The sequence below is a fragment of the Trachurus trachurus genome (assembly GCF_905171665.1).
Source record: "Trachurus trachurus genome assembly, chromosome: 13".
In the NCBI taxonomy this organism is placed as follows: domain Eukaryota; kingdom Metazoa; phylum Chordata; class Actinopteri; order Carangiformes; family Carangidae; genus Trachurus; species Trachurus trachurus.
Genome location: NC_139892.1, coordinates 26,622,225 through 26,649,752, shown reverse-complemented (window position 1 = coordinate 26,649,752; position 27,528 = coordinate 26,622,225). Strand labels below are relative to the sequence as shown.

The 27,528-nt window shown below is 40.5% G+C and overlaps 1 protein-coding gene across 1 annotated transcript in view; it reads left to right on the top strand.

The window, feature by feature from the left end:
- Positions 1-286: 286 nt before the first annotated feature.
- Positions 287-27,528, top strand: part of gbe1b (glucan (1,4-alpha-), branching enzyme 1b) — a 94,523-nt gene continuing 67,281 nt past the window's right edge. Inside the window, exons 1-7 of the mRNA XM_083985238.1 lie at positions 287-494; positions 14,582-14,751; positions 17,396-17,511; positions 19,754-19,879; positions 21,430-21,565; positions 24,445-24,535; positions 26,212-26,421. Of these exons, the coding sequence (XP_083841364.1) occupies positions 397-494; positions 14,582-14,751; positions 17,396-17,511; positions 19,754-19,879; positions 21,430-21,565; positions 24,445-24,535; positions 26,212-26,421 (947 nt within the window). The 5' untranslated portion in view covers positions 287-396. The remainder of the gene's footprint in view (positions 495-14,581; positions 14,752-17,395; positions 17,512-19,753; positions 19,880-21,429; positions 21,566-24,444; positions 24,536-26,211; positions 26,422-27,528) is intronic.

Here is a 27,528-nt window from a genome sequence, read left to right as displayed (position 1 = left end):
ACATGTTCCTACCTATTACATGTCTTATTCTCAGTAAGTGTGTCATACAGTAGTAGGTGCTCTTTGCATCAGCATACAAAAGTGCACATCTGCATACAAATGCGAGTCATCTTCCTCTGACGCACCAGATGCTTCTTCTGCTGTCATCTTAAAGTTACACCGGTTATCTCGGCACGGCTCGACTCTCTCTTATCTCTGACCCACTGTGTGGAGGGACGGGCTTGGCTGAAAAAAGCCGCCTGATTCGCTGTTTTCTCCGGATACTGAAACCCCCGCGTACACTAACTGCACATGTGCCTGTGATGTGTTGATGCCGCCTCTGTCCCTGAGCTCTGAGCAGCAGCAGCAGCAGCAGCGGCAGTAGTCAGTACTCGATTGGTTTCGTCTGAAGAAACCATGGCAGACCAAGAGGATAATGTTACAATTCCTAAGTTCAGCTGCCTTCTCCAAATGGACCCCTACCTCAAAACGTACGAGAAGGACTTCCAGCGGAGGTAAAAACACGGCTTAAACGGCGTTTTTTGGTCACGGTGTGTTGTTAAAATCAGTCCCCGGTGAAGCTAACAGACAGGGCAGGCTCACTGTGGCGTTCGTGTCTTGAATTAAAACACACAAATACAGAAAACGACGTTTGTAACAGCAGACAGTCGCATTCAGTGCCCTGTTTGACATTCTAAATGAGGGGAGGTCGCACAGAGTCTTGCCCCCCCGCCCCTGTCTGATGTAGCAGTAGCAGCTAGCTGCTAGCTTGTCTCCCCAGCCTGTTGCTGAATAACACGCACGCTTTACAAAGTGTTCATCTCATGTAAAATTAATGACCCGCCACATGGAAAGGCTTTGCATTTTATGTGCGTAGTTGCTGACGGAGTCGTGGAGTCGTCTCTCTCAACAACTTCCTATGTTTGACAGTCGGGGACGTGTTCCTCGGTCAGGTGACGTCCACGTTGCGTGCTGAGGTCAGACAGTGTTGACTGAGCCGGAGCTGGTGCATCGCTGTGGGCCAGCATCACTTCACTCTCTGTGGGCCTCGGTCCTCATTGTTAGCCGCCTTGCAGTGATTGTCTGCACTGGCTGTTATCGAAGCATCATTAGTTATCCTAAATTGTGTGTGTGTATGTGTGTGTTTTAATATAATGGGATTAAAATCCAGAGTTTCGGACGCGTCCAACTAGGAGCACATACTGTACAGTAGCTGATTGGTTTGCTTCCTGCAGAGTGAAAGGCTTTGCGTTATAAATAACCCCTCAGACATTAATTGACTTTATGCAGTACTCATATGCTGCATGATTTCCCCCCCTTCAGCCTCGATTTGGCCTCCATAGAAATTAATTATTAGGGTGGAAGTCTTAAGTAGCTGACGCTGTATGTGTGGTAGCAGTAATTGTGCAGCAGTGTGTGTGTGGGTGTGTGGGTGGGCTAGTGCATTTATTAATCTGGATTTTTTTCCATCATAAATTCCAATCACATTTCCCTACACTTGCCAGAGCTATGATGGTTGATGGTATCAAGCTACACGCAAGACTAGAATATGTTTTCATGATGCATGTTCTTAATTGAGTCATATATTTTTGCCAGTAATGGAGGAAACCAATGCAGAACGTTCTGATAAATAATATAACAGCATTTTTTGGCTCTCTGGATGATGTCTTAATAGCTGTGTTTGAGATTGATATAATTTCTCATCAAAGCTGTTCTGAATGAACCAGAATCCTGCTTCATATCGTAATTGGAACCTTTCTTGGCCTGCGAAGTAGGCTACCTGATTTGTTTTTTAATTTTTTGTTTTTCATTCAGGCGAATTGTCCAAGTGTCTTAAAACATGATTTATTATAGAGAGGCTCACCAAACATTGATTAGCCTACATTTAAAAATACACACCCAGGAGAGACAGAACATACAAAACCTCTTAATAGAATCAATTTTAATTAACTGAACTTGAATTTCATAAACATCAGTTTTGCTAATTAGTCAATTCAGCGACCCCATAGGCCTGTTTATTATTCCCTGTCATTTTTCTCACCCAAAGGATGCAAAAATAATATATTGACTATTCACTGGGAAATATAGCGTGAGTAGCCTACCTAAGCAAATACATTTTGAATAAAAGTGTAGACTTGATTTCTTGCATTACTTTAGATTGACCGGAAAAGAACCGGCATTTGTCTCTCAGTGGTAAAAGCACTGACCTTGTGTCTAGACTTATCCTCAAAAGTAAATAGGGCCACTCTGTGAATCAACAGATGATGCAGTCTCACACTTTTTTTTTCAAAGTTGACTGATGTTCATTTGTTTTTGGAGATTCTCTGAAGATAAACAGACGGTAGTCTGCTAGAGTGAAGAGATGCACAATGACTGAGTTGCAACATAACAGCTCGAGTTAATGATAACGCAATGCTGATTTCACAATCCTGACTTTGTCTTTGAAATTCTGGATAGAGGGCCATCTGGCTCCCAAAACAACAGTGTAATTCTTCAGCTCAACTCCCCATCTCATGTCAAATTAGCTTTACCTACTGGATTCAAAAAAAAAAAAAAAAATGTGGGTAATGTTTTTTTACTTACAGGCTGACAGCGATAATGATCTGTTCACATTGCTGCAGTGCCTGCTCACTGAAATTAGGCTTTAAAACTCTGCTTAGGCGCCATATAGTTTTATCCATTTTCATTACCATGTCAGATCTTGTCTTTAATGTGGCAGGTAAGGGACCACCTGCTTTGTATTTGAAACATGTGAGCAGGGCTCGAGCCTTTCAGAGAGATGAGCGTGTCAGTTCCATCTCAGACACAGCTTGGGATTGCTAGGCTTCACCGAGCTCTAGACGTGTCTCAAACACCTGTCTCACTGATGAAAGTTGCACATAAATTATTTTACATGTAGGATCACTGCTGTGTGAAGGTTAATTCTTGGTAAGCCCCATGGTGTTCTAAGGCCCAGCGTCCAAGCACCATATCATGAAAACAGGCATAGAAATCAAGAGCTTTCTCAGGCTGTGGCATCATGCTGAGTCCCCTCACTGAGCTGCACAGTGATAAGAATTCAGCTGGCTTATCAGAAGGAGACCTATGACCACACACATTGATTCTTTAGATTTCACCGCTATGTCATGGCTCAAGGCTATCCACATCACAGGATTGTTGAACTCTGATTCACACCCGTTACAGCCGCCATGCTCAGATGGTTAGAATTATTCCAGTATATTTTGCACACGTCCCAATCTAATTAGTCACTTAGTGGCTACAGGCAGCTCCTATTTTATTTAATCAGGATCCTAGTTTCAGATTGATTGTGAGAATAACGGTTGATGCTGCACGCAGGTTACAGCCCTAGTGAGCAGTGCTCTATTGACATGCTTCATTATTTACCCTTCCTGTTGCGCAAGTATGCAGGAAGTGCTGCTAGGATTTTTGCTGCACATGGCACCATGTATCTCCTAAATTGGACCAAATGAAAGCGGGAGCATGGGGACTGCTGCTTATTACGGCAAATAGTTTTTTTTTTGCAAAGACTTGAGTATGTCATCAGAACTCATTTCAAAGTGAAAATACCGCATAAGTCTGAGTCTCATGCTTGTGGTGGTGATGCAATATATTTAAAGCAAAAGTGATTATTGACTTTGAAGTGATAACTACCAATGCATGCGCTCTGACTGAATAGTAATGAGCTAAAAAACAGGAATTAAAGATAAGTGGAAAAAACGCAGCCCACAGTTAATAGGAATTATTGGAATGACTGGATTAAATTTCTTAAAGTGCCTGTTGAATTATAATGAATGAATGTTTTTTTTTTCTTTTGAAGGTAGCTTTGGCAGTATTTATTCTACCAATCCCCTTCTTCAGGGTCAACAGTGGGGTGAAGTCAGCAGGGAATTGTAGCTCTCATCAATCAACCTACCTACAAATGCACAGGTCCCTCTTTCCCCTCATTAATGCACTTGGTCATAGACAGACAGTAATGACATTATTTGAAAGTCACCTTCCTGCTGGGCTGTAGGGAAGCTCTTTAGGCAAGCTGAGGTCAGAACACTGAGGTGCTTTCCTTACTTGTGCCTCAACAGGCTGATGCAGACTGTCCTGACACTTCTGTGCTTCAGCTGTCGCCATCAGTCATACGCAACACAACAGACCCGAACATTCACTCTAATTTTAGATGCATGATTGTCTAACAGTGAGTGTCTAAACATGTTACAGAGGGGGGATAATCTTAAAGGGTGATCTATTATCAGATGTGAACTTATAAACTCACAAGCTCACATATAATACATATATGTCAGGGGTCGTGTAAATTTATATGTAAATCAGTGTTTCCTCTACATTCATTTAGGAGTGGTGGGCCGCCATATAGCCGCCACTCCTTCAAATTTCTTTCTTTTAAAAAAAGAATTGTCGCAAATACACTACGGCTCCACCTTCACAGCAGAGTCCTGCACTGGGTCGGGTACTCGCAAGTACGAAGGTAAACTACATAAATATCTTGCTCAGTATCAACTCTTTGCACCTCGTCTGCACCTTGATGATGGACCACAGCGTGTTTTTCCGCAGCATCATTTAACTCAGGTGACAGAATAACAACAGTTTCAGTACAGATCAGTTTGTCTCACAGCCACTCATTAAAAAAATACTAGCGGAAACACTGTGTAAATTTTAGCATTTTAGCTATAGCTTCCAGGTCATGTGATCAATTGACTCAAAATCAGTTTGGGATCATAGTACACTGGTTGCATGAGATACACCTCTTGTTGTTACATTTTACATCTGTTGATAATTTTTTATTAAAGCAGAAGTAAGCGATCCGGTCGTTTTGGCTAGAGCACTGGGAAAGTGCTCTAGTTTTGGCTAACTTCCTGTCAGCCGATGGAGTTAGCAGTCCCAGCCCTCGTCCCTATGTCACCACATTCACGCGCATCCCTTGGCTGCACACACAGAGAGGACCGCCCCTTTATGCCGTTCTCTCTCCTCATTGGATAAAGGTTGTAGGATACAAGGAAAGTTTTCTCCTCGGCTTACAGCAGAGCAGAGTGACTGACAGACCCGTGTTTCAGACCAAACACTATATAAGTGATTGCCGTCGGAAGATATAACTATTTAAGACTTATATTAACACAAACATTCCGCTTACTCCTGCTTTGATTTCTATATGTAAATCTTAGCATTTTTTAGCCATTTGGCACTCGGATGCCACCCAAGCTGAGTGAATAGCCTAGTCTACTACCTAGAGTACTGATATTGGCTACAGCCCTAGAAAGGAGCAGGATGAAGAAAATGTATATAGTAGGTAGGGAGATAAAAGCTCAGGAATATGATGGCAGAGCAAATCCCTGTCCTAAAAAGTAATTAAAATCATTTCAAAATCAAACATGATACACATGGTCAGCCAGTGCAAGGATGTTTGCATGCTTGTTTGAGTGATGTGAACACATTTTTTTGCATTGAGCTACTGTAGGAGCCATGCAGCATTTTGAACTTCCTGTGGGCAGTGGATTGATTTCTGACTGAGACTGGTACAGTACATAGGGAGTTGCAGTAGTCAAGAAGGGAAGAAATAAAAGCAAGGAAGAGCTTCTTCAGATAGCCTACATGGCTTGCTAAAATACTTAACCTTGGCTATATTTCTCAAACGATAAAAACATTACTAAACAACTTTGTATACCCAGGGTTCCAAATCCACATACAAATCTTGTTGAAAACATTATTTGCTAGTTCACCTATTTGCCATGATTTAAGTTCTTTTATATATGCTGATTGTGTTGCATTATGGAAAATAAAACTGGACCCACAACTGAACCCTGTGGGATACCACAGAATAAGTTGGCAGGGAATGAAACAGGGCCAGCTGTTGAGACAACATCTACTAGCCTACATATGGCGCGTTTCCACTAGCGCGCTTCGTCTCGGCTCGGCTCGGCGACCAGGTACACTTTTGGTATCACCTCAGCCCTGGTTCCAAGCGAGCCGAAGCGTTACTAAAACGTGACGTCAGCTGACTGCCTTCCACTGATTGGCCGATGAGTGTCGTCACTGGAAGCGTCATAACTGCGCGACGACCGACAACAGAAATGTTCCTGCTGAAGCCTGTTATTACGTGACTTTATTAAGTTTTAATATTTTTTCATGCTAGAAAGTAACTGTTTAGATCCCCATGTGCGGTTAGTTTATCCAAACGACGGCTGTTTAGAAGTTTGCCCCGATGTTTTTCGGAGAAGTGAAGCTCCAGGTCCGAGCAGCGACCGCGACATCATAGAGGCAGCAGCCCGGCTCCTGACGTGCTCCGCCGGCCAGCCTACGGTCGTCACCCCGGGGGAGAAAACGACCGCTAATTAACTTAACCGATGGCTTTTAGAGGTTTACCACCGGCTGGTTAAACTCTTTTTAGGGGATAGGCTAAATGTTGGTCTCATTGATGAAATCTAACAATTGTGGCTGTAGCAGAAGTTTGTTTGTGGTTAGACAGAAGAGCAGCACTGCCTTGGGGTCTGTACGCACAGAAAACACCACATTTACATCAATAAATAAATGTTTTACAATGAACCAGGCCGATCTCAGAGCTGGCAAGACTCTCCGGTAAGGCATATTGAACGGTTAAATGCCGTTAACAGGACGAGAGCAGTCAAAACGGCGGTTTAAAGCTAGCTACAGCGAGGGTAGGTTCACTTCCTGTTTACAAAGTAAAAGCACCAATTCTATCGTAATGGCTTTCCTTATGATAAAAGGTAACGGGTATTTTATTTTGTGAAGATAACCGGAAGTGCGTTGCTCACTACGGCTAGCTTTAGTAAGTAGTAGTAGTAGTATTTAGTAATGCCGACTTCGTCGAAACAAAATTGTAAACGGTTGGTATTTTGTCAGATTTTCAACACGTTGGGGATCTAAACGACTACTTTCTCGCCTGAAAATGTTTCAAATGTTGCTAAAGTTTTATATTTACAGAGTTTAGAGCGCGCCGTGTAAATGACGTCATGGCGGCACTAGTGATACTCAGTTGTAATGGAAACACAACCCAAACCGAGCCGTGCCGAGCCGAGCCGTATCGAGCCGAGCCGTGCTAGTGGAAATGCGCCAATAGATGGGACCTGAACCAATTTAAGGCCCCGTCAATGATTGTGTAAGATTGAGTCAATAGAAGGTCATTACAAACTTTACAATGACCTGTCTCAATTCTGTGAACAGATTGAAAGTCAGACTGGAATATTTGGTGTAATTGATTATCTGTGAGATTTACCAGTTAATGTGTTCTGGTTCTGACTGGGACAACTCAATCCAGTAAAAATATATAAGTTGTTATTGCGTTAATGATGCAAGAGCAAATGCCGGGTAATGCAATTTTAGAGGTAGTGGAGAATGCAAATTTACCAAAAATACTAAGATAAACAGATACACAGAAAGTCCCTAAAGTTGATATTATATTACTGGTCCTCAGGTCATGAGCAAGAGAGCAGCCCTTGTGTTTCCTCTAGAGAGAAGCTCAAATTTTAAAAGATCCTAAAAGGTTGAGACATTCCCCATGAATCCATCACTAGGACAACGTAGCCTACCCATATAGATATTGAAATCAGACTCTTTTAAAGGTAGATCGAGAGGAAAAAAAAAGGCCCTGCTTGTTGACTCAAACTATTACATTTCAAAGGAGAAGAACGCCCCACAGGATATTAATAATAGAAATTAACTAATTAATTAATTAATTAACTAGAAAACTACCAAGGTTTCTAGGCCTCTCATAGGTAAAGGCTGTAGACATTGCTTCATTCAGCACAATGTTTTGCTCTGACTTTGAGCAGTTACACAAAAAAATATCAATATCATTATATTTTGAGATCACTGGATAAAAATAATTTGTTCTTCAAAGAACTTACATTTAAAAGGTTTTTTACAGATATGCTTGGGAGGGTTGACCGGAGAGAGCTTAGGGGAATGTAATTCATTTGATTAATTGGTTTGCCTTTATGCTACAACATTTTCTAATGGGAGTACCGAAAAGAGTTTTGGAAATATGTTAATACGTATTGATCATTATTATCAAAGTGCTGTATTGCTCACTTCCTTTGCAAATGTCTTGTCCATCTAGTCATTTGCACATCACAGTCTAATGTTCTGGATAATCAACTTATTCTCTAAAAACTTCTCATTTTATTTTAAAGTGAAGATATTTATTTCAGAGATAAGCTCTGCGGAAGTGGAAGCAAACAAAGCATTTTTGGATAAAGTTAGACAAGCAGCAAAACTAACTGGTTCAAACTGAGTGAACTGTATGGTGAACTTGTGTTAGGAACCATATCAAGAAGCAAAAGTTATCAAAAACCGGAGGTCAGTGAACTTAAGTGGCTTCCCCAGGCATATCGGATTCCAGCACGTACTCTGTGTTGGAACAGAAGATTTGCATGAATCTGCAAAATGTTGTAATGTATCATAGAAAATGGAGGTGCTACCCAGTATTTGTATTTGTAGGTTATTGTAAAACAAGTTTTCCATGAGATAAAGGTTGCACAGACTAGTCGATTTCTGGAGTTTACTGCTCCACAATGACATTTAGAGCTTGACGCTAACTAGTAGTTGATCACGTAGTTTGCCCTTGCATCTTCAAGATCAAGGTAAGAAAGCATTTAGAAGTCCTGTACTGGTGAGCCCAGAGAGACCAAGTTGTGTAAACGTTACCTGGCTGTCCCAGCCACAGCACAGCAAGCAAGAGGATGTTTACTGAAATACCGTCACACGACTGCGGGCAAACCTTTACCCAGCCCTTGTCGATGCACTACTGTTCTTACACGCAAACCAAGATTGAAAAACAAAAACTGTGACTGAGCAGGACTGCGATGGTGACTCGGCCTGCAGGCCCTTGCCTGCGTGTTGTTTCTCTCTCCAACTGTTTTAAGAACCTTACAGTATTTTCTCTTGCACTTATATGGGAGATGTAGCCGACCATAAGGTGTACAGTATGTTCCATATAATGTGGATTAGCTGTCTGTTGTCAGTGAATACAGATTGTTGCAAAGCATTCCCTCCTCCTGTGGTTTCATCATTGACTGAAAAAAAAATCAAGTAGCCTTTCCCCTGCCACGGAATGTCAGGCTTGAAATACAAGTGATTGGTCTTCCATTGCTTAAGCCATGTGTGGAAAGTCCCAGATTGTCCAGCCTGGATGTCATGCTGCTCTGTTTCCTAGCAAACTCAAGTTCTGCTCTGCAGCATTTGATTGACCTTAGCAAGGAAATGCTTGGCCCTATGGAGAGGATATCTTTTCCTCTTGCTTCTGCAGATGATTGATCTTCTGCTGCTACTCACTGGGCCTCAGAGCTTAAGTCCGGTTTCTCCGGCTGTTTCCAAGTCTCGTCTCCCTCATCCAGGAGAGCTTCCCTGGTGAGATCTTCACTGGCCCACCTTCTCAAGCACATCCTGAACCTCAGCATTGATTTTCAGGAGATTTTTCACCAACTGATTAGCTTTTCTTGTGCCTTCTGAACATTGGTCCTCTCTTGTAGGAGAGATTTCTTCAAAGATCTGGCTTTCTCCTGGGCCTCCTTAATCTTGATCTTAGCTGCTAACTTTGGGACAAGTTGAAAACTTCCACTAACAAATTTGTGAATTCCACACATCAACATGATCAGCATGATTCAGTTTGAATCAGACATCAGTCTAAGTTCTTTTGGGTTAAATTTGAGAAGCAGAAATTGATCTGACACAGAACTGATTCAGTTATTCAACAGGAAGTTTGTCGCTCACAATGTTGCTATATTATCTCACTTCTGCCATATATTTTCTGCACTATTTTTGACGATCAAGGTCAAGGATCACATTTATTTGTATAGCACATCTAAAAACCGGTCTAGGTCGATAAAGAGCAGTTACTCAACTAAGAGATAGGAGACCTAGGGCTGAAATCTGCTACTCACATCTATAATCTCCCGCTGTTCTATTACCACTAAATAGGAGACAGGACAAAAGTCCTTTGTAATTTCTGTCTACAGGGATTATTAGTGTTTCTTGTCATGGACAGAGTCAGTAAATGAGTCAAGGTGTTTTTTAGTGAAACTGTTATGGCTCTGTTTTATCTCTTGTTTTCACAAAATTCTGTCATGTATCAGGCCTGTAATTGATCTTTTAATACTGTGTACTGTGTATAACAGTATTTTTATATTAGCCCAGGATCGCACGACTGTGCAGTTAATAGGAATAGCTGAAGAACCTGCAGATAATTGTCATTATCAGACTGTGCCTTTCAGCATCTTTTGGCTGATTGATTTGGTTTCATGGCCTGAATTATGACTGTTTTTCACAGTTCACATTAGTGTCATTAACTACTTGACAAGGTGGCCATTTAGAGCGAAAATGGATGAATCCACTGAAGGCAGACAGTTAACTTGTATAGTACTTGTGGTGGAGCACTTAGCAACTTAAGGACCAGAAGTTTCCCTCAGGAGTTGGTGGAGAGCAAAACAGAGCTAAAGCGGCAATTTATATGGGATTTACAATTGTTAGCTGAAGGAAATACTATTGTTTGCTAACAAGTTCAGCTTTTCTTCAACATACTACATGTGGATTTGCGAGCACAGGACAGGACAATTCATTATATATTCTCAATTGAAGGGTCTCATATATTGTATCTGGGGGTGGAACAGTTCACAAATGATTTGGTTCAAACTTAGGTTTTTGACTCATGGTTCAATTCAAACCTTAGTTTTCAAAAAAAAATTATATACTGAACAAACATTTACAGGCCTCCAGACTGGCTCTAAATGGTCACATTTTACCGCTAAAATTTGAGACAGTGGAGTAAATCTTTCATCTACTTGCGCTTGTGCATGTGGGACCGGTAAATTTGCCATTTTATTTATTTATTTTTTAACACTAGTGAAACCAGTGAGAGAGCCAGACCTGAGGCCACCACACACACACACCCTGTTTACCCAGCTCAACCCCCAACCCCATCACCACTGTCATCATCGCATACCATACATCATACAATATACCTATACTACAGTACCTATATCAACCAAAAGTTAGTTAAAGTCAAATAGATGGCAAAGCACTACTAAATAGTCACATTTGGGCGACATAAGAATGCACTTATTTCAGTCTTTTGTTTTTATTTTGTTCAAGTAAACCTGTACAACAATTGGCTGTAATTGTAGCTGGAAACATTACCTCCAAACACCATAACATTGAATAAAGGAAAATAGCAGTTATTAGCAGAACTCGTGTTCACTGACTTGACTTCCCGTATTAGGAAGTCAGGGCTTGACACATGGTATGACCATTTCATCACATATGGCAAATACGTGATGAAATGGTCGCAGTCTGAGGCTTGGAGTGTGTTGCCTACAGATACCCTGTGCAGTCAGATACTAGGCTATATTGTAGAATACAGGAACAGCAACATCATCATAATTTGAAGAATAAGGAAAGAGAGGAATTGATGTACACTTAAGACTCTGTCTGGTTGCCAATAACTAGTTGAGTGTGTTGGCCTTGGAGAATAGTTCTGCCATTTTTTTTCTCGTTGAATAACATACAGGTAGAAAAACAATGTTTGAAGCTGTCTTGAGCACTGCAGTTTCAAAAACCTTGAAGTTCCTCAGATGAGTGGCTGGCGAGAGAATCTAAATACGAAGATTCCTAAGTTCCTAATAAACGAAAGTCTTGATTTTTGCTTATAGCTTCTGCTCTTTTAATCACTTTATGAAATTAACTGTCTTAGTAGACGCAGTTCATTTGTGATGTGGGGCTTGATTTTGCCTCCTTGTTGTAATCTCAAGTGGAAACAGACACAAGAGGTGTGTGGTGAATACTGCATACAGGATTTTGGCTCACTATTCCCTCTGGTCAACCCCCCTGGAACTCATTTGTTCTAATCATAGGCTTGACTTTGATGCCTATTAATACTGTGGCAGTGCAGCTCTGCCCTTAAGTGAATCCTGCCTTTGTCCTTCCTTTCAGCATATTCTTGAAATGGTGACAAAGTGGCAAAGGAGGCATGTGGCAGCGTTGGTTGGACTTTAAAGGTTTACGTTTGGCAAGCACTTTCTCTATCCACTGTGCTCAACACAGGGAGCAGCTGCTGAGAAATCGCGCTGTTACTTCAGCCCATCATCACTAGCCCCAGGGCATTCACAGGCCAGTCTGAGCTTGGCTTCAGGGCTATTGGGGAGAGAGTGCACTTAACTCAGCTGGCTGAAAGAGGCTTTCTGTACCAGGGGGAATCTGATATGGACACCAGCTGGCTGCAGGAACTTAAGTGAGATAAATTGCAAAGTAGTTAGTCTATCCTTCCTAGTTGAAGGTAACAGACTGAGGTTTATCTCTCAGGATGTGCCTGTAGTCACACATTCTCGAGGGAATGAGGCAGGTTTGCATCCTCAGGTGGGACCTAAAAAGATAATGTTAGTATTGAAACATTAAGATACACCACTGTGCACTGGTTCCAGGGTGCCATTCCGAAGGGCCGCCTTTCCGATCGTTTACTTTAATTTGTCGGAATGCCGGCCCTTAATTATTTATGGTAAAGGGCTGCCATTCCGAACCTGAAAAAGGTCCGCCATTAAAAGGTTTAAGGCACTGGGTACACATGTCACAGGGAATGCTTTGGTAGCGGAGCGGCCCCTCGGAAGGAATTTTCGGACTGTCAGACCGTGGAATGGCGGTCCTTCGGAATGGGGGTCGCCACCCCCCCTGTGCACTACTCCACTCACCGCAATGTTTTGGAAAAGTTGTGAATTTGTGCAAACAAAGGAGCCTTTCCAAATGTATAGTTTCAGAACTTAAATATTCCAACTGTTAAATTTGTCTCCAGAGTCTTTCCCCTCTTTGGTTTTAACTTATAAAATCATTCTTTTAGTGGTAACAGGTAAAGTGCTTTCTTTATTGAAAACACAAAGTGCTTACTCATGTTTGTGTTGCAGCTCAGGTCACTGAGCCCAGCGACTGTTTCCATTCATCATCATTGAAGGAAAGAACTGAATGAAGAATTTTGATTAATCCTCCCTTTTCCTGTGGCTGCCTTAAAGGAAGAATCCACTGTAAAAGTTCATAAACTGTTTAAAAATTGGGCACTCTGATAAATTTAAGACCATTAATTAAACACAACTTAGTGGAAATAATTAATTACCCAGTGAAATAGATTTTTGTTTGTGTTGGAATGGCGTTCTAGTGTGACCAATGATTTCGAAAAATTGCTTCCACTGCTGTATTATGAGTAGCAATGATAACACTGACACTGTACAATAGAGAGGCTGCTTTTTTCCCAGTAATGGTGGCATTACTGGTAATTACTGATTCATATCTTCTTCCCCAGTAATTTTAATTTCATAACTAGTTGTTTAGTGATACGTTGTGTGCGTGTCAACATCTTGTGTTGACATTGTGCTCACCAGAACAAAAAAGAATATCACTATAATTTCCACTGCATTGTCCTTCCTGTGGAGTGTTGTAGTCGTTATATGGTAATGAGGATGCGGTGTGCCATGCTTTCATGTGTAAATTATAACATTGTATCAGTACTTCACAATAGTGATAAATCTATAATCAAATAATTAAAATGAAAAAGAAACTTCAAACAGGTTTTGCATCAATAACTCAATAAGAAATTCTTAAATTTCAGACTCACTATATTTACACTCCAGGGTTTCCCGCAGGAAAGAGCTGCCGCCTAAACTAACGTCATAAAAAAATAAAAATGTAGCGATACCCCCCCCCGTCGGATGATCGCCTTCATCTCCGCATCCTCTCACATACATACACACCACAGAGAAGCGCGCATGCATAACAGCAGCGCGTGGTGAAAGTGAAACTTAATACGGCATGCCGAACGTGTGTAAACCATGGATGTATGGTCTTATCATACATCCATGGTGTAAACGAGAACCTTACAAACTGAAAAAATTGATCATTTTCATCGCGGACGATGTGCTAGGCTAACAGCAACAAGGTCGACGTCGACTCGTTCTCGACAAAGTTGTGGCGTTGAAAAAGACACCTGATCACGTGTTTATGGAGTACAAAAAATGATTTAAATAAATAAATGAACGATGCTTAGCGTGGCAGGGGGGGCAAGTAAGGCCTGGCGCCCCGCTAGGCTTATAATACACTGGGGGAAACCCTGCAATACATTCAACAGAAAAATGATATTAGTTGGTCTTGTTGTTTTTCTAACACCCAGACCTGAATGCAAATGATGTTCTTGGGAAGGTTGTCATTCAAATTAGAGCATTCTGGGAAATGAAGGACAGTGCCAAGTGAAGTAGAAGCAGAGAGGACAGCTCGATGCTGTGGACACACACACACACACACACACACACACACACACACACACACACACACACACACACACACACACACACACACACACACACACACACACACACACACACACACACACACACACATACACATACAGTACACACACACAGGTCAATCATTTTAGTGCAAAGTAATTGAAATCTATTCACTGAGAGAGATATACAGTATATCATTGAATGTATCCAGCCGGTTGCGTATCCAATGGTTGATTTTCCACTGAATTCATGCAGTTTTGTCCCTGTGTGTGTGTGTGTGTGTGCGTGTGTGTGTGTGTGTGTGTGTTCCCTGTGGTTTGAAGGTATGAGCTGCTACAGAAGCAGCTTGTGCAGCTGGAAGAGGCAGAGGGAGGCTTTGACCAGTTCACACGCAGCTACATGACCTTTGGTGTGCAGCGACTGCCTGACAACAGCCTGGTCTTTAAAGAGTGGGCCCCGGCTGCAGAGGCCCTCTTCCTCACCGGTGACTTCAGTAAGTAGCCTGAGGAGAACTGTCAGCTCCTGAACAACATGACACCAGTGTGATATCTAGGCTGTGCAAGGCTTCCGCTGAGTTTTATCGCTGCTCATTTATTTGTCCACACTTGCATAATCTATGGTTAAAAGTGCTGCAGTTCTTACAACACTGAAATTAAAGCTGAAAGTTGCAGCTCTTTTTTTTGCTGCAAATGTAATGGTACAAAGTAGGGAGACTCCCTGTGTTGAGAAATCTTCATTTCTTCATGACACAGCAGGGCGTCCTCATTATGTTTTAAAGAAGCATGCAGCAGGCTATTAGATGAAGGTATTCTTCATTCCAGTTCTACAAAAGCAAACAATTTGCAATAATAAATTAGATAATTAAAAAGGAAATGACACAGAAATGTTCAGTTACGGACACTGTTGGGACCGAGAGGAAAAATATTTCAGTGCAAACACAAAGGTTGCGTATCTTCACGGTGTGTTAAATAAGAAATTTGACACTTCTGCACTCCTGAACACAAAAGGGCCAATAATTAAGAAATAGAACAGCTGACTGCGGTACAAGGGTATTGGCTCTTTTGATCAACCAACCTGGGAGTTGGAAATGTGGAAAATATTGATTACACAGGATAAACTTGCATACTGAAGGGGGTTCTTTTGAATGTGGGAGTGTTTGTTAATATTTTAGTAGCTGGTTATTTCATCATTGCCTGCAAAGTTGTTGAGAGAGTGCAACCTCTGTGTTTGCACTGAAATCTCTATCCCCTCCAGTGCCAACTTTGAAAGTAATTTCAGGTTAATAGTCTTCTGAGTGTTATCTTCGGTTAATGTGGGCTGTGAAAATGCAGCAAAATAATTTATTTTTATCGTCATTAACAAGATTAAATGAGATTTGCTTTCATCTGTCAAATAGATATGCAAGGTAATATAAGCACTCAGTGTCATTTTTTCTTTCTTTTATCAAATTTATGAATGCATTGAGATCTATTACACATGCCAGTAGCAATATATTACTCTGACTGGACAAATACAAAATACAAAAATGTAGCAATAGACAAAAAAAAACAAAAAACAGGTGAAAGATTGCAGCCCAGCGCACATAACTCAGATACTGTGTGCCATCCCCCACCACAGCACAAATGCTTACCTCTATGCCACAGCCAGTCTGAGCTGACTTTACAGGTAATGATAAAGGAGAGCAAAAATGCTAATGGTAATATCCTCAGACCAATGCCGTGTGCAAAACCAGAGATTTTTCTATTTGTGTATTGTCCCTACATTTTTTTTTTGTGCTAGTTAGTTGTGTTGCTGCCTTTCCCACTTTCTGCATTATTCCTGTTCCTTTTTTAATTATCTTCCCAGGACCTTGGGCAGCAGCTCAATTCCAACTTTCAATTCTGTGAGAGATTATATTTTGACACAGCTCAGTCATATTATTTGATTTCAATTTCATAGTAAATGTGGAGACAGCCCAGCAGCCCTAGTCATGAATATGGTGGTGCAGGTTGGACCCATAATACACTGTATTTTTTTTCAGAGGAGTTTAAGTATAGGAAGATAAATAAATGTGAAAAAAAATATGACTCGCCCTGCCTGGGAAAAGTGCTGGTGTCGTGCCCGGTCACTTCTGGAACATCTCCTGTGATTCATTTCCTATCCTGCCTTTGTTTTTGCTCATGAATAACAAGCAGATATGGATTACTGAATATAAACAATGCTCTAAATTGACATGCCAAAGTGGTCCCTTTCTCACAAATTTTTTTGTGCTGTGATACAGTCCTGTCAGTCAATGGCAGCAGGTAATGTGGTATCAGCAGGTTATGAATGTAAAGCCTCTCTGTTGTTCACTCAGAGATATAATTCAATGAACAGTGAAGCGATATTTTATCAGTTATTCTTTAAGCCTGCTGCTTTACTCACTGTTGCAAAAGTCACAGGAAACTGGAGAGCAGTGCGGGGAACAAAAACCCACGAGGAAGAATTACATAAGAGCTAGAAAAGAGAGATGGAGACAAACTGTGAAGAGTAAGTGTATAAGTCAGAAAAATAAAGAGGACCTGTGACCACATGGGGATACTAAAATAGAGCAAAAGCCACACTGGTGAGCATCAGCTACAAACTGTTTGTTAGCACGAGGTAAAACAACAGCAACACACTGCTGTAATAAATAAGAATGAAACAGTCAAGGTTTCATTTTGATTAAAATATGATATTAATTAAATTGTCTGTGGTTGGGTTTTAATATTTCTGACTTTGGTGACTCCTAGTTATAAAACAAACAAAGAAAAAAAGATTTTACACTATAATCACAGAGAAATTGCGCTTAGAGAGGCTGTCTACCAGCTCAGTATAATGCAATAACTAACAAACTAATTACCACATTTCCACGTTTTACAACTAGGGAGGGATCATGACATGTGCTGGGTCATAAGCTAGATCTGACGAAGTGGCAAATAAGATTATTATTATTGTTGTACAGACTTTTCTCTAGTTGTCACATCTGTGGTCACGTTACACCAAAGAGACAAGAAGAGAGCCATGTATTGACTTGGCAGCTGTCGTATGGCTCCCTTTGATCAGGACACAGCTAATCAGAACTAATGTTTCTAAACCTCTTAACCTAATGTGTTAAAATCCTCTCTGTTCACCTGTAGATGACTGGAACAAATTTGCCAACCCCTACACCAAGAACGACTTTGGCAAGTGGGAACTGGTTCTGCCTCCTAAAAATGACAAGTCTCCAGCTGTGAATCATAACACCAAACTCAAGGTAGAGAACAGAACATCTTCATGCCTATTTTCACTCCCTCGGCAGGTGTCAGCGTGCTGCGGCAGCATGGGAACTTGTCACCGTAATGTGCGAGGGAGATTCCCCTGTCATGTGTGGTTGTCTTATGAACCCGATGAAAACCTGGCATGTCGCCGTCAACAACATGTCATACTCACAGCGCGCAGGAGGGAGATTACTGTATGTACACAATCTGCACAGTGGAGGCTGGATACACCTGAGGAGCCCGACTGATGGCTTTTTATTTCAACTCCCATCTGCGGCATATGTCCCTCAGGACTGCACGCCATGTTTGCTCGGTGCAGAACACAGGCCGCAGTAGTTGAAGATGATTGGTTTTTAGCTCTTGTAAATAATTCATCAGAGTTAAATGCAAGACACACCTCCCATTATGCATTGTTTCCCCCCCAAAAAAAAGAAAAAAGAAAAATGGGTGAGAAATAATTGTGAAATGAGATGCCAGGCAAGGAATGGATGGCATCACGGCGCCACTCTCCTTGGGACTGGGTCATCGTTGGCACACTCCTGCGCCCCGAACAGCCTGCCCAGCTCCCATTGTCAGTGGAGGTCAGTCTAAGGACGATAAGAAGCAGATGGAAATGCTGGCACCTGGCCTTTCCTTGTGCACCCCTGCTGCCTATGAATGGCTGTCTTGCTGTGAGCTCCACTTTAGAATTAGTTCCACAGCACTCCCTCGTGGAAGCACAAGCTTAGCTCCAATCGCTCTCATGTAGAGCAGCTTGCCCTTCCATCCCCTTTGTTCACGGCCCAATTTGTCTCCATAAACAAGCAGTGTCCTTTCGTGGTTACAGTATTTACAATGAGCTCTTTAGGTTGCAAGTGTGCAAGACTTTAGAGAAGTGAGCGCAAGTGGCATCTAAGCGACTGGGTTTCCTTCCACACCTAACTTTCTTGTGCTTGGCTCTTGGTTGTTTTTTCCTGTCCACACTACCCTACAGCCTGTCCAGCAGTCTGATTTTTCTTTAATGTGCCTAATGCTGGCCAATTTGTCTGAAGGACCACTGCTCTGTCAAGGCTTTATGCCAGTCCATTTATCCAACTATCTTTTCCTAATCCTATAAACTCTGAAGCATGTCATAAGGGGAGCCAGGCAGCTAACCCCCAGGTGGCCTGGCCATAATGAAAAAACCCCAGAGGGTGGTCTGGCCAACGGCTCACAGGCAGGTGGCATTGGAACAGTCATTACTTCACAACAGTGGCCAGAATTAGTTGGGTTCTAATGCCTGTTTCTGCAGGGGACAAAGTGGGGTGAACCCATACTGTGGGTAACTACAGGATCGATTTCTGGGTGGGTTTTTCCAACTCTCACGCTGGCTTTCTCTTTTCTTATTTGACTGATGGAGGCAAAGTAACTTGTCAGTTAGATTTCCAAACTATACTTATTTGACCCCCTTCCAATCCTGAATTGCAGACATAATAGATAAGAGGCAAAGGATAATGATTTAGATTTCCTATTTTTCTAAATTGCTGCCTGGCTCAAATCCCTTCTCAAGACGGGCCAGCGAGTGGCTGTGTTAAAACCAATGGAGAAGCTGCACACAACATAATTACTATTGAATCTAGATTCACCACAACAGGTTCTCTGGTCAATACTGTAGCTTTTTGTCCTCTACACACCATATTATGTCCTCATTGGCCCCCGAGAGCCCTGTGTAATAGTTTTAGGGAGCTGCTCCCTGGAAGAGGGCCGGTTTTCGTGTTGACATATTGAATAATGTTTGGTTTATTGGTTGAACAATCTGCACCATCTTTTCTGTTTAATGGATGGATAGCAACAGCACAGTTTCTATGATGTAAGCATTTCATGGCTGGAAGATGTAAATAAATGCTGACATTAAAGTCCCATGCGTTCAGGGACAGAGATATACAGAGGACCTTAAACCAGAGGGTTGTTATTTCTGGCTTCTTTGTGCAATTATCTTTTCACTTTTGCAGCACTTTTTTTATTTTTATTTTTACATTTGCAGTAGTTTGCACACTGTTATTGTAGAGCAAGTCCCTGTACTTTTTCAGTTCAGATTCTTATATTAGTGCTGCATTGTGTTATCACATGCCTATCCTTTGTTGACTTATTAGATGACTTGTGTGTCCCGTCCTCTCAGATTATGTAAAGTGCCTGAAGTGTCTTTTGAATGTCCCTTCTCTTTGTCATTGTTTAAGTGCCCTTCCTATAACATAGTGCTCATTTGTCTCATTTTCCCAGGTGGTTGTTCACACTAAGGAAGGTGAGCGGCTGTACAGGATCTCACCATGGGCGAAATACGTGACAAGGGATGAGAAATCCGTCATCTACGACTGGGTGCACTATGATCCCCTTCACCCTTACATTGTAAGTTAGTATTTGAATGTTCGAATAGAAAAAGGAGTTTATTTGTTTATAGTCAATACAAAATTCTGGTTAAAATTTAATTTATGAAATACTAGTACAGCACAATGACTTAAGCAATTGGTTTATTTTACTATACTGAGTTGTCAGTATTGCAAGAGGATCTTGTTTAATGTGCATGGCAATGAGCAAGGCAACTCAATGTGGTTTACATAAAGACAAGACATTTAACAGTAAGAAATGGAAATGAAAAAAAAAACCCCAGCATAAACCAGAATAGTAAAAATCGTAAACATTAAACATGCAATTAAAAGCAAGAAAAAAGAATAAAGAAAGTACAAGGAATAAGAAAAAAAAAAAATATATATATATATATATACTGTATATATATATATGAAGAGTTCATTTGCAAAAGCAGATAAGTGCCATTTTGAAAAAAATGAGCTGAGGCTTTGTAATTATTCTTTGCAAAGTGTTGTTTTCAATAAAACTTTATTTTTTATGTTTCAGTTATCTGCTTTTGCAAATGAACTCTTCATATAGTATATATAATAAAAGCTAGATTAAAATAGAGCATAAAATATGAATTTTCTGCATGAAAGTTTGATTTGTATACACTGCAAATCCAGAGCTCAGCCATATAGTAAGCACATGAAAAGAGAAATGTTTTTAACCTGGATTTAAAAGTGCTCACAGTTGGGGCTGATTTCAGTAAGCATTGCAACAGGAACAGATTTTGGGTGCCAGAAAGGGTAACATTTAACTGAAAATAAGTTCAAAACAAGCCTATCCTTTTAAACAAACAGCATGACATTCTTCTTGTAAATAAATTGTTTTCATTGTAAAAGCTTTATTGCAACTTTTTTTCATGAGTTTCCTTGGAAAAAAAACCAACTAACAAAATAAAGGAAAGTGAATTGACAATCATTGTATAATGGTTTTGCTAAGTGTCAGCTTATTATGGCCTCCAGTGTTGTGGTCCTATCATCACTATTCTGATTTGACTTAATGTGAACACGGTCACATCTGAAATCAGCCTTACATCTCAGATCTAAAACTGCTGTGGAGCTGCTTAATCCTGCTGATTTGAGAGGCTCTATACATATCTCAGTGCTCAGCACAATTGTGCACAAGCAAAAGAACAAGAGGCTGTTAAAGACCACCTTGCTTTCTTTATCGCTTGTTATTTGGCACTGTTTTAATTAGAGGAGTCCTCTCACAAGCCGTATATTTGCTTTATTTACAAGTGGCAATCATGTACTTCAGATAGCAGGCTCACAAGGCCTGGTGGGTAGCCATCAGGAAATTTGTTCTATGTATGAAACAATTCCCTCTCCCGTTGTGTAACTCTGGCAGTGTGAATCATAGATATTTTAATATTTAACTTGCAGAAGTATCATCAGTCTCTATGGCAAGATATTGGTGCAGAGATTAAAAAAAACCCACACTCTGTGCTCAGTAATTACTCACCAAAATGACTGTATTTTTACCAGTTTGTAGGAAAAGGTGTTGTATTGTCATGGTTTTCTGTCTAACGCTGGTTTCCTCTCCAGCATGTTCACCCTCGGCCAAAGAAACCCACGAGCCTGAGAATATACGAGGCCCACGTGGGCATCGCTTCACCAGAACCAACGATTGCCTCGTACACCAACTTCACCAAAAACGTGTTGCCTCAGATAAAAGATCTGGGTAAGACATGAGAACGGGCTACCCACTTATTTTTCCCCCCTTTGGTATATTTTGTCAGCTACTCAGGTCTGTACAAAAAGGTGCACAGCTGCAGTGGCCCTGCTGTGATCCTCCAGCTTTTCCTGACTTAATCTGAGAACATTTTGTATCTATTCAACACAGGAAGAGAAGCATTAAAATAGGCGATGTTTGTATCTACCTACATACACATCAAATCTGATCCAGCTAAATGGTGTTTGGAAAAGAGCGTTTTTTTTTGTTGTTTTTTTTATAAATAACTGCCAGTGTCCTGAGCCATCTCTGTCAACACTGCTCCATAACCCAGTACATGTGCCTGGCTCTTCTGAGTGTCACTGTTCCTCCACCAGCAGTATTTTCTGTGGCAGACCTGTCACACTCCCTCTGCACAAAACCGCATCAGCAAGTCAACATCCTGTTTACTGGCATGACCTGAAGGGATCACTGACCGTTGAACAGCACAGCACAAGTCACACCACACAGCAGTCATGGCTCCAAAACTGACAACTTGTTTCCATTTTCATGATGTGCACTCAGACAGCCAGTAGTGCAGAAAAGGCCTTTTCCTGCATTTTATCAGGAAAACCAATTATACAGACCTCTGTTTAAGGCGCGACAACATGAGCTAAATTTGATATCGTGAAAAACTGTCACATTTGGTTTGATAACAGTCAATCTAACAAGGTATTTTTAGATACATTGGGATATGCTTTTTGACTTTCTTTTTTGTGTCTGTTTGGGTTTTGGTGCTTTGTCACTGGAGATTTTGGACACATGAACTTGAATGTAGGCTGATCTTATCTAGTATTTGTGAAATGAATGTAACAGTATGTGAGAATTCAAACTATCTTAAAATTATACTGAGTTTGAGTTTTGGCAAAATTTTGACTTCATTTATTTATTTTTGGCTGTTTTATAAAAGAAATGTAGAGGCGAGCTTCAAGATTGTGCTTGAGCAATTGTTTGGACAGCAATGCAAAATTTAAAACATTAACTAATTATTAGATAAATTAGAACATTTTCAATACTATTAAGCACAAGTGTGACTTTTAGTCATGCCAGCACCACAGTGTTATGAATGGCAAAGTCAGCCTGACTGTCTGTGGGTCCATTGCAAATTGCATTTCTTTCAATTTGCCTTTATTTTTATGTCTGTTTTTTTATGTGTTTTCTGTTTCCAGTTGGTCTCTGGACCAGGGCTGTGTCTTTCCATGATGAATTGAAGTTAATCAAACACAGTGTAATGTGAAATTCTCATCCAGAACAACCCAGACTAAATATTGGAAACATTTTATTTTTGTGATCTTGTCTCACTATTGACTTAATTTTCTTATTCATTAACTGTGATGTGTGATTAGTATTCATAGAATAATCAAATCATTAAAGAAAAATCTAAATTCTTTTTTTTTTTTTTTTTTTTACATGGGGCGGCCGCCTTAACCACTGCGCCACGCACCGCCCCAGAAAAATCTAAATTCAAACATAACTTTTATCCTATGGAGCAGATCTCTGTCTTTGTTTGTTTTGCTCATACGCAAAGTGGCATCATCATTTTGCATTTGAATACAGCCTGCTGCAGTGACATTATTAATAGGCACAGATATGACTGGCACAGAAAACCAGGAGCAATCTGATAAATGCTGTTTCCTTGGTCGTGTCATCCTGTTTAGTGGGAAAGGAAACTGCCGGGGTAAACGCTGTCAAAGAATCTACCTGCAGCAGCTGAGGGAATCTGCACAATAGGATTCTCCAGGAGGCTAAATTCCACCGTCTCTAGTGACGGTCGCCTTTGGCTGCCATTTCATTTTCTTGACTGTGGAGTGAGTGTAAATATATATACGTATATATATATATATATATACACATTAATATAAGTTTCTCTTTTTTATATTAAAAAAGAGAAACTATCTCTCACCCCGATGCTTTGTCACTCTCCTTTAGAAGCCAAAGTTTCTTTCCTCTCTCCGTCTCTCTCTCTCTCTCTCTCTAGCCTGAAAGGAAACAGCGATATAAATAAATAAATCTGCACCACACAACAGTGAAAAACCACAGGGCCTCCCTCTGGAGTGCTCAGTGGCAGTTTAAAAGCCTGTTGTTCTCTTATTCATAGAAGCAGTTTTCTTAGGTCGTTTTAAAATGTTGTACATGACCTCCTGACTCTGATAGCTGGTGTTTCCCTGTAGCCATGGCTTGGCTTTAGGATACTAGAACTTGTTTCAAAAAGGAAATGCCTGAAGCTCTCATATACTGTACAACTGTCATGGGTCAAATAGTATCAAGTTGTAATATTTCCGGACGCTTGCTGTGTCAAATGTGTGAAAATTTTGTGAACACTGTATATATGTGCAGAATTATACTGTGTATACATTTGTAATACTGCATAGTGCAAAAAACATTTCCCTTTTTTAACCTGTGTGACCAACCAACTCCACACATGAGAATTATTAATAAGAATAATTTGCATCTTTAACTGTTGTGTGATGTATGATCTAAGCAGAGGGTGTTATTTTAAGAGAAATCGGGGGGTGGTGAGAATAATACCCCCTCCAGTTATTAAGAAAATGAGGCTATCCAAATAGATTGGATGTAATGCTCATAATAACAGAGAAGTATCAGAATGTCAAACTACATTGTATCATGCTGCCATACGTGCAGTATAACACACAGATATTTCATGATCATACATAATTTAGTGGTTTACCCACAGCTCATGTCTGAAGTGTTTACACTCTGTTAGACAAATTTAGCCTTGTAATCCAGTTGGGAAGCTTCGAAGACATGAAACTGAGATAAACCTTTTCAAATTAGTAAAATGTTACTTTTCTTTTTCTCTTTTCCATCTATCTCCCTTTTGTATTTAGGTTACAACTGTATTCAGCTGATGGCTATCATGGAGCATGCATACTATGCCAGCTTTGGATATCAGGTCACAAGCTTCTTTGCCGCTTCCAGGTAAATGTTTGCTTCTTTCAGAGCATGAATTATATATATAATGCAGAGGCTTTCACTGAATAGTTGCCATGTTAAGAAACTGCATTAAGCATATAAAGTCTTTAAAAAAAAATATTATTCTACTAGTTATTTCAGCACTAGCAGATAAATGTATTTAAAATGTCTTTTAATTTAATTGTTAGTGACAGGGTTTAGATGCTGATATTTACAAGAAGCATGTACAGAGGCTGGTACATTTCACATAGTATGTGAAAGACAATATTTGATCATGAGTTCAGTGTTTCAATGGCGACACTGTTGCCCGTCTTCTTCACCAAAACAAACTATTAACCCTCTCAGCCAATGGTTTGTGTAGTTGCACAGGAAATAGATGCTCCAGTTGCAGTTTCTTCGTCCTAATGAAAGAGTAGTCGCTCATGACAGGGTTAGTGTTGTGGTGCATGGTGTGCATCAATGTTTTTGCCACCAGTAACCCTAGGTATTTCCAAATTGACCAAGACTACATCTTATAACTCAAGCATTTCACAAGTCATTTTAAGTCAGGTTACAGCTTCTGCCATTGATCCAACTGCAAATAATTTATTTGGAGGTACATGAAAATAAGTGAGTAACTTCCAACTCAACTTGTATCAAGGTTAGAAAATCTGACACCTGCAAAAACCCCACTATAAATACATTTGCCTCTAATCCAGACAGTGCAGAGAGTTGTAGATAAAGGCAGACTAGACTGAGTATTTATCTTCTCTCAGATATCCCTCCTTCTTTTCTTCGAGTAGAGTATAAACCCAAAGTGTAATGTATATGGTGTAATTTCACCCATGATTGATTTCTCAGTGTCATTTAAAACCTGAGCGGTTGAGTATCGGGAAGCCGGGTAATACTGTTGCTATGTGTCCTGTTTTGTAAGGAAGCTGATGCGATGATAGCTGGAAGGACAGACAGACCCCTTACTGGACAAAATGAACTGCACACAAAGATGTGTGTGTGGGTTTGTTAATGGAGGTGTTTATGCACACATGTAGTTGTTCTCTGGTTCTCCTCTGAGTTCACAGTGTCTTCTACATTACCCTTTAGATGTTATTAAAAGGTTGAAGAGTTATGATATTATATAAAAGCTATCAAATGACAAAATGTCAGTAACCTTGCTTGACAGTGTGGCTATAATGGATCTTAAGATAACTGAAAAAGATTATGATTGTGAAATAATATACACTAGTATACTGCTCTACAGTCTGAATCACACACACATTCTAATGGAAATATAAATTCAGTGTTCTCGCACTTGCTTCTAAATTGTAGGCCTGCTGATACTGTGATAGTATGTTAAGCAAAACAAACTCCAGACTCGGTGTAGTTTTGTTACTCATCATGTCCCCAGGTTGAGTCAGGTTTAGTTTTTTGAGGAGGGCGCAAGTCAAGGTTCAGGGATATAGTTGGGCATGGTTATGGTTTATTGTTAAGGAAGTTGAACATTTTTGGTCATTGGAAAGATTTTTTTGAACACACAGTTGATCTTTTATTTGTAGTAAAGATGAGTTGGTCTGTTTATCATCTACAGTAATGGTAACTTTGACATTTGGACGAGAATTAAAGGTTGAGAGTGGAACTACAAGTGAATTAATACAGGGTCCGGATGTGATGCTAACTGCACTGACAAATTACGTGTGTGTCTTCAGTCGGTTTGGTACCCCAGATGAGTTGAAGCAACTGATCGACGTGGCTCATTCGATGGGCATTGTGGTGCTGCTGGACGTCGTCCACAGCCACGCATCCAAGAACACGGAGGACGGCCTGAATCGCTTTGATGGCTCCACTTCGTGTTTCTTCCACTCTCCACCCAGAGGGGAGCACAAGCAGTGGGACAGCCGCCTCTTCAACTATTCCAGGTACGTCTTGTTTGGTTCCAGTGCTTAAATACTGCACTCCATATTTGTGTAGTTTAATCAGCCTGCTGATAAAAGTAAACTTGAAAGCCATTAAAGAAGAAAATGTATTAGTAACCTTAATGATCTTTGATTCTCCATGTGAGAAAGTCCTTAATGCGAGTCTGAATGAGAAATCTCTTCATCTTACCTCCTACAGTACCTCATCTCAAGATGTATAAACAACACAAGCTGTTTCTTTTTAGCATAATTATGCATTTAGTTTGTTTGGCAGAAAGATATGTTGTGCACTGATGCACAACTTTTTAGATGTGCATTGGTGCATATGGTTAAAGCACCATGTTTAGGTCAATTTGATACATTAGTATTGCGCACCGCAATTTACATTTTCAGTTCTATCTAGGCAAAGAGAAAAATGTTCTCAGGGACCACTAACAGGTGATTGTGAAGTCTTTTATGGAAGCTGTGAGAGCCTTAAGAGCATATTCCAAACAGGGTGCACTATGTAATTAAATCAGAATGCAATTACATACTGTTACAGTAGTTGTGAAAATGTGCTCCTCTACATTTTGTGTCATTAGCAAGCAGATTTGCATTTAACCAGCGCCGTTGGGCTCCTTTTACTTTTGTCTGACTTTTTTGCTGCTATAATTTTGAGGTAATTAAATCCGACATTCCATTTCTGCTGAGCCTTTTAACGCCGTCCACGATATAAAAGCAAGGAACTGCCCAGTGATTATTGCAATTTCAACTCAACTCTTCGTTACACTCTAGATATGGGGATTAAATTCTGCATGTGAATGGTAGATACATATGATGTTATACTTGTGATAGAGATTTAAAATGCAGCCAAGACCCCATCTGATTTATAAATGTTTGTTCTCCTTGAAAGTATAAGGTTAATAAATGAGTACTACGGCTTTAGGGGTCAAGAATTTAAAAACAAAAAGGGTATGAAGAGATTGATAAATGAGGCCAAATGGTAGCTGACATACCACTCTTGATATTTTATGAGACTGTCTCATACAGCATGATGTGCTCAAGGTCAAAAGCAAGACGTGATTGCAAAAATGACAGATTACATCTCTCACCTACAGTACCGTTAATCTG